Genomic DNA, 7,914 nt, shown 5'->3' with positions numbered 1-7,914 from the left:
TAGTTGTCGGAGCTTTGGCGACTGGCCGGCCAATAAGGGCTTTGGTATTTTAAAAACAATAAATAAAATGAAGAACAATTTGGTCTTTTCATTTAACATCATAATTTCAATTTGGTCTCTTGAGACCAAAATGGGATTTCTTAAATTGAACAGATGTTTTGGATATTATGAAGTTAATATGTCATTTTTTTACTTATAAATTGTAATTTGCATTTTTATTTTATTTAATTGATATAATATTAAAACTGGTATCAGGTGCAATCTAAACCCCGATCAAAGCCCCAAACAGAAGCCTACTGAAAAACAGCGGATGACGTGGTAGAATCTCATTGGATAAACATACATCATCGTTCTCTCTGAGTTCATTGGAAATAAAAATCCAAGAGAGACCGAAAGCGAGCTGCTGAAGGTGCTGAAACTGATCGCCGACGTTTGTTTGACCTTTTCAAGAATTGATTGGTGTGTATTATTTCGCAGGAAAGATTTAGTTTTCTCCTCTTTCAATTGATTCATCCATTTTTGTAGCTGTATTGATGTTGGACGGTGATCTGACTCTTAGTTTAGGGTTCATCTTCTTGGGATGTATTGGCAGAAAACTGGTTGTGGGATTTGAGAGTTTTTATCCATTTGGGCCTTTCATGCTGATCTAGTATCTGTTTTTTTCCTCTTAAATGTTTAAATTGTTCGTTCTGTTTCATTTTTTGTTTGAATTGTTTTTCGGGGATTTCTTAAGCTGAATATTAAATGCTTTGTTCAATCAATTATACCGTTCTTGTGTTATCATCATCATTCTTTTTAAATTTAATGGGTTATTTTACTTATCAGCTTCCGGATTTTTTGGTTGCTCGAGTACTAATGACATTGGTGTAGTTGAGGAAGAAGAGAGGATCGATTTGATTTATTTCGTATTTTAATGCGTTCTTTTTTGGGAGTTAATGGTTGTTGACAACGCAACATCCTTGCCCTTTAAATATAAGTGTGCCTGAAGGATAACCGTTTTATGTTGAGTTAGGACTTCTTCTGTATATTGATTTCCAGATGTTGATTAAATGGCTGCTTTTTCAGGGTGTAGAGCAAAATGATGAGGCTACAGACATATGCGGGGCTTAGTTTCGTTGCAACTCTAGCTGTTACATATCATGCATTCAACAGCAGAGGTCAATTTTATCCAGCAATGGTTTTTCTGTCTACTTCCAAGATCAGCTTGGTACTTCTTCTCAACATGGGTCTGGTCATTATGTGTCTTTTATGGCAATTAACGAAGAGGGTCTTCCTTGGCACACTGCGAGAGGCAGAGGTTGAGAGGCTTAATGAGCAATCATGGAGGGAGGTTATGGAAATTCTCTTTGCCATCACCATTTTTAGGCAGGATTTCTCTGTTACATTCCTTGCTATGGTCACGGCACTGTTGTTGATCAAAGCTTTACATTGGTTGGCTCAGAAAAGAGTTGAATATATTGAGACCACTCCTACAGTGCCCTTGTTGTCTCACATTCGAATTGTGTCTTTTATGGGTTTTCTCCTTCTTCTGGATGGACTCTTTTTATATAGTTCCATGAAGCATTTGATACAATCATGGCAGGCTTCAGTTTCCCTGTTTTTTGCTTTCGAGTAAGCCATCTTCTCTATAATCGTCCTAAACTCGTTGTCAGTTGCCATATGGCTAATCTGAATTGAAAAATGATTCACTTTCTATCACTTTTAAAGTTTTCTGTGTCTACATTGGTTGTGTCAAGATTAGAATGATGCATGATGGTTAAAAACTATACAATCTTTAGCTGTTCATAAGCCCAGCTAGGCCTTTTAAATATATAGAAATCCAGAATATTGTTGAATTCTTAACTTTCTTGTTTGATCAGAAGCCATTTTATTGTAAGCAACCAATCATTAGGTTTAATTAACTTTAGTCATAGGATGTATTAATATGAATCACTTTACCAACTAGGAATCTATTTGTGCTAACATTTGATTTAACATTTCAGTTTATTCAGTTTGGGAAGTGCTTTGGAATCTTTGAATAATTTATCCTGGGGATTTATCTTTGACACTATCTATTTCCATCTCAGGTACATGATACTGGCAACAACAACAGTGTCAATTTTTGTGAAATATCTTTTCTATGTTAGCGACATGCTTATGGAAGGACAATGGGAAAAGAAACCAGTCTTTACATTCTACTTGGAACTCATTAGGGATTTGCTTCACTTGTCTATGTACATGTGTTTCTTCCTTGTAATTTTCATGTAAGTGATCATTCAGCTCTTATTTTGCATATGCATGGTAGCCCTCGTGAATTAAACTGGCATCTGCAGTAAAGAAGTCATATGCTCCCCTCCCCTCCCTCCCTTCCTCCCTTCCTCCCACGTGTGCACAGACACACACTTATCAAAAGTAACTCTTATCCATTGGATTGCACATAGAATCAAATTTTCTTTCATAATTGATAATGATACTTAATGGATTAGTTTCTTTGACATGAACATTTGAAACTCATTGTGATAGAAATCTTATACCTGTACTTACATTTGCATGGCCTTGTTGCCTGATTGGGCATTATTAAGGTGAAATTTACATTTTTAATTCTTGGGAAGAATAAGAATCTTCCTAAAGTGTCTACTCGGAGGACCTTGCCAGCTTAAAATTTTTAACCTTGAAATTGATTGTTAACATTTTGGTTCAAAAATTTGAATGTGGGTTCAAGAATTGGAATTTGCAGGTAAATCATACCTGGAATTAGACAAACAAGCTGCTGGAATTTTTGTGCAGCACAAGCCCTCTTTAAATTATTATTTGGAAATTAATGGGTGAGAGAGACATATTTTGTCATTTTTTTAATTAGGCTAGTCCTTTAAAATTTCGGATTAGGCAGCTTCAGTTCCAGATTGGGTTGCAATTGCACTGAGGATTTTCTTTAATAATAACTTCCTCATTGGTGCCCCTTTATTTTCTAGTAACTTGTTTATGTCATCTCCTGTTCAGATGGTTGAACATTGGCCGTGGAACCGTCTGTCTAATTTACTTAACTAATTATAATATTAATTAAACATATGCTCGCTGTGTTTGTCATGGAACTTCACTGTTATCTTATTGCTTTATCATTTGTTCAGAGATATTAAATTCAATAAGTTGATGGTCACCCGTCACCTTCTACCGTTTTTTTTTTTTAATTACTTCTACTGTTTTCTTTTATTCAGTAGGGAATGTTGTTCTAAAATAGTTTGTCCAGCTTTTGGTTTACTTGTTTGCCATGTTTTGATTTTGATTTTACTGCATGTTTAGTCTTCACATGGCTATTTCTTCACTTACTAACCTCAAGTTGGTTTTGATAGAAATTATGGTGTGCCTTTGCACTTAATACGGGAGCTGTATGAGACATTTAGGAACTTCAGAGTTCGTGTCGCTGACTACATACGGTACCGTAAGATTACATCAAATATGAATGATCGGTTTCCTGATGCAACCCCCGAAGAGCTTAATGCGTAAGTTGTTAACTCAACATGTTACTTGTTAGTTTTTAAGTTAAGCTTATATAATAGTATTAATTTTTAAAATGGCTATGCAGAAGCGATGCTACATGTATTATCTGTCGTGAAGAGATGACTACAGCCAAGAAACTTATATGTGGACATCTTTTTCATGTGCATTGCCTCCGATCATGGTTGGAGCGACAACATACTTGCCCTACCTGCAGAGCCTTGGTTGTACCACCTGAAAATGGGGCAACTACTGCTGGAGGGCAGCATGGAGCACAGTCAGATCGACAGGGTAACCCTATGAGAAATACTATATGCACAGTTTGTTAGCATATTAATGATTGCAGTATACCAAAATTCAAATGATACTATTTCTGATGAAATAATGTCTTTAGCAACTGAAATGGAAAATGGGAAAAGTGAATGTCATATAGCTTGATATGAACAGACTAGTCCTCTTGGGATATGCCCCTTCCATGCAACAACCATACATTATCCTTTTTGAGGCATTTTAGTTTTGAATTGTTTTTACCATACAAACTCTTTTTTAGAGAGTTAGGACATTTCTATCCCATTTTCTTTTATTTCTTGGAGAGTCATAAGATGGTGTATTGTGTATAATGAAAACCGAAATAATTTATTCAACTCTTAATGAAACCATGTTATCTTTTTTCTTGGGATTGTCACGTTCTCTTACTTTTTTGTCTAATATGGTCTCGTTTTGAGTTTAACACAACCTGTTTAAATATTTATAAAATAATATGAATAAGGTGAAGATTGCAGCTTTAGATAGTGCTGACATGATGTAGGGTGGATTATTGTAACATGGAACAGGAGCAGGAGCAGGAACAGGAACAAGTACAGGAAGCTCAGCCCAAGCTGAAGGTGGCAGTGGGGCAGCTACTGATAATTTGAGTCGTCATCAAGCTAGACTCCAAGCTGCAGCTGCTGCTGCTTCAATGTACGAGAAGTCTTATGTATACCCCTCGGCAACTTCTTTAGTATGGTATGGCAATATCTCTTTCCTTTCACCAATTTAATTTTTTTCTTGTCCCTTTAACCAATTTAAATATCATTGATTTGCCCGCCACCTTTCTTAACACACATACTCACAGAGACGTGCTCCACACACACTTAAACAGACTGATCCATGAATGAAGGATTTAACCGAAAACATATTGTGTGCCAGGGTGGTTGTTATTTTAAAATTTTAGCAGTGGGAAAATAATATTTTATACATACATGTTATATTCTATTAATCTGTTCTAGTGTAAAGGACTAATAAACTGAGGCAAGAATCTTGTTTGTAAAAGATGGTCCAGGGGCTATTCGTTGAATCAAGACAAAGGTCTATTTTTTTCTATTTTTCCCCTTTTTCCAGATCGTAGTCTTACACATGGAATCTGATTCACACGTGTTATTCCTAAAGTTTAAGACATTCTAGTAATTTTGAAATGCAGTTCGAACATTGTTTACCTAATCTTGCTACAATGACAGGCATTTTGGCAATATCTTGAATTTTGAAATCCTTTACCCTTGCTTCAGCTCCAAAAGCATGAATAGAAGCTAGTTAATTTTGTATTATTTTGGTATGGAAAATTTCTTTGGTTTTGAAGGTTAAAAGCATCAGCTATACAATTTGTAGTATTCTATTATCTCAAAACTCAAACTATCTTTAAATGCTGTATTTCCATTCAAATCTGGTCAATAAAACGCGAATCAATTTGATTAATGAGGTAACTATCAATTTCAAGTTCCAATTCTTGTGTTTAAGGTGCACTGTAAAACTGATAACATCAATTGCTTACAGCCTATTAAAATAGTCAATTAACTGGGTTTGTTCTCCTTTGCAGCGCCCCTGGATACACTGTTTATCCTCCTGTTCAAAGACCGGCTGCTGAATCTACTAATACTGAATTTAATGTAGAACATGAACAAACACAACGGCAGTTTCTCATCCCTGGTGGACCAATGAATGTTTCCTTTCATCCAATGGGACCGTTTCTTTTTCCCCCTTCTCTAACGCATGTAGCAAATGAGAATTATGGGGAGGGATCTGGATCTGATCCAAATACGCCAAAGTCTCTGCTGGAAGCTCAAAGACGCCAGATTGAGGTATGATTGCGCTGAACTTCTTTAATGTTAACTTGTTTGTCACTGCCCTGCCAACTAATAGCTGTGACATGTCATCTTAGTGAGCTTTTGCAAAGTGGTCAAGTTTGGTGATTATGGTTGCCATCAAATGAGTGGTTACACTGTGGCTTTTCCTATCCCCATGCCTCTAGTCATTGACATTGCTGACATTATAACTACTTTCTCACAATCAGTTTTCTGTAAGAATGTGCCATATCACATGCACATATAAAATTAGTGTATAGCATTCCAGTGTATCAGACTTTGGAACTCTAAACAATGAAACACGATTCGTGATGGCATGTTGGTAAATGTCCACATTAATTTATTCTGGATTTGTGAAAATTGAAGAGATTTCGGAAACTGATGGGTCCCGTATGCATGATATGTACGTACGTGCCTATGTTCTTTGAAAGGGTCTGTTTATTTTATTTTATTTTTATTTTTTTAAAGTTTCATTTTAGATTTGTTGAATCATTTAATGCATTTTTTTCCATTTTTATTTCTAATTAATTATATGTCTCATCTTTTTTCCGCTTATTTTCTTTCATCTCTTTCTTCACTGATCCCCCCCCCCCACCCTCTCCTAAGGGTGTTTTAGGAAAATAAGTTACATTTTTTAACAGATATATTGTATTTAACCAATTTTAACCTACTTTTCATATTGCTTAAGTTAATTATTTGATGTTTATATTTTGAGCTAGAAGTATTGAAGTAATACCTAGAGTGCTTGGTCTGGGTATTTAATTTGTTTGCATCACATAATCCGAGAATGAAGATAGAAATCTAACTCGTACAATTAATTTTTTTGGGGTGAAATTAAAATAGATTCTGCAAAATCAGCTCCAGATTCTGCGGAAGGCATGTGATGAGGAAAATGTGAATGGGGGCAAGACGACATCAAGTGGCAAAGACAAGCAGGTTGCTTCCTCTTCATCTGTGTCTGATATTCAAGGCAGCAGTTTATAAACTGCTTGCTTATTTTTCTGGCTGTATAATGAGGAGACTTCCAAATGTAGATATAGGCAAAGTAGAGTACAGAAATCACAGCATCGTAGGTCGCATCATCAATTTGAGATTGTTCAAGGCTTGTTCTTTGTTATATTAATCTTATTAATGCCTAGTGCCTCTTAAAATTGATTTGTGTCTGGCAGGCTTTTGTTATCTTGCGTAATAATTTTTATGGTAAATATCTAGTATTAAATATTACTGAATGTCATCGAGTTCATCATGGGAATTTTTTTTGGTTGGCATTTTCATGGTAATTTATTGCTAAGATGTGGCCATAAAATTAGATGGGGTACTTTTTGACTTTGTTTTCTTCAGGCGGCTCGTAGGTCAATGAACATAAGTTTTTTTTAGGGGATGTTTGACAAATCCCATTAGCACTTTTTAAAAGTGTTTTCACACAAATCAAGATGAATTTTATTTTATATTTACTTCGTACTGTAAAATCACTTTTAAAATTATTAATATGATTTATTTTAATATTCTCTGAACATGAATTTAAGTGAATTTCATTAAATTATAAAAGAGAGAAAAGTATAAATAATATGGAAAATATAATAGGTATTTTTATTTTCTAATTGTTTTACTCGATTTCATCAAACTTATTTAAGTGTCAAAAACAAAAAAAAAAGGAGAGAAAACAACGAGTTTTCATAAACCAACACAATAATTCATTTCACTTTATTTTGTTATTATCTGTACACAAATTATAGCTGATCTTCTGTCTTTCAACATGAAATCAGTTTTTTAGTTCTAAATTATAATTAAATTAATGTATTGGAAAGTATTATTTCACATTTCACAATTCATATTCTAAAAGAAAATTTTATTTTATTTTTAAAAAGATCTATGATCAGAAGAATTATAATCAAGTCCCATAAAAGGAAAAAAATTACAAAACAAATCCAAGATGTTTTTATTTTTCACTGTAAGACTTGTCATTATAGGCCGTTCAAGTTGTTATTAGGATTTTTTAGTAATTATTTCTTTTCTGTGTAATTCTCCTAAGATCTAATCATATTTTGGAAAAAAAAAAAGAAGCAAATTAAAGGAACCTCAATGGAACTAAGTGGTCTTCGACAGCCTTTGTCTTGTTCATTTGCTTATGCATCAGAACAAAAAATTAAAGATATGGTAAGTATGATTTTGAGGATAAAAAGTGGAGGTAGACTCAGACTTTTCAATATTTTGTTCCCGCGATTTTGGACACATAAACTTGATTGATTGGCCAAGCTCACTACTTCTAAAGTTTAAATTATTTAAAGGAAGATGCACAAATAGTTCAATAATATGCTTTTCA

General features: G+C 34.3%; 1 protein-coding gene across 3 annotated transcripts; it reads left to right on the top strand.

Moving 5' to 3' along the window:
* Nucleotides 1-365: 365 nt before the first annotated feature.
* On the top strand, nucleotides 366-6,832 carry LOC114722697 (ERAD-associated E3 ubiquitin-protein ligase HRD1B). Of its 3 annotated transcripts, none has more exons than XM_028908789.1 (8): nucleotides 366-459; nucleotides 1,073-1,611; nucleotides 2,067-2,243; nucleotides 3,330-3,479; nucleotides 3,563-3,765; nucleotides 4,320-4,479; nucleotides 5,327-5,588; nucleotides 6,435-6,832. In XM_028908789.1, exons 2-8 carry the CDS (start codon nucleotides 1,079-1,081, stop codon nucleotides 6,573-6,575), a joined length of 1,626 nt encoding a protein of 541 aa, XP_028764622.1. In that variant the 5' UTR covers nucleotides 366-459; nucleotides 1,073-1,078; the 3' UTR covers nucleotides 6,576-6,832. The 3 variants fall into 3 exon arrangements, with proteins under 3 accessions (XP_028764622.1, XP_028764621.1, XP_028764620.1); XM_028908788.1 differs by having other exon boundaries at nucleotides 4,314-4,479; XM_028908787.1 differs by having other exon boundaries at nucleotides 4,308-4,479.
* The last annotated feature ends 1,082 nt before the right edge of the window (nucleotides 6,833-7,914 follow it).

This window comes from Neltuma alba, unplaced genomic scaffold (assembly GCF_004799145.2).
Source record: "Neltuma alba isolate B1F8T4 unplaced genomic scaffold, ASM479914v2 tig00012103_pilon, whole genome shotgun sequence".
NCBI lineage: Eukaryota > Viridiplantae > Streptophyta > Magnoliopsida > Fabales > Fabaceae > Neltuma > Neltuma alba.
This window is presented reverse-complemented; position numbering and strand designations above follow the sequence as displayed.

Excerpts from the sequence above, each read along its gene's own strand:
- LOC114722697 (XM_028908787.1), top strand. The coding sequence starts at position 1,079 with ATGATGAGGCTACAGACATATGCGGGGCTTAGTTTCGTTGCAACTCTA. Across the intron at positions 2,244-3,329 it reads TTCTTCCTTGTAATTTTCAT|AAATTATGGTGTGCCTTTGC; the intron begins GTAAGTGATCAT and ends TGGTTTTGATAG. Across the intron at positions 5,589-6,434 it reads CTCAAAGACGCCAGATTGAG|ATTCTGCAAAATCAGCTCCA; the intron begins GTATGATTGCGC and ends AAATTAAAATAG.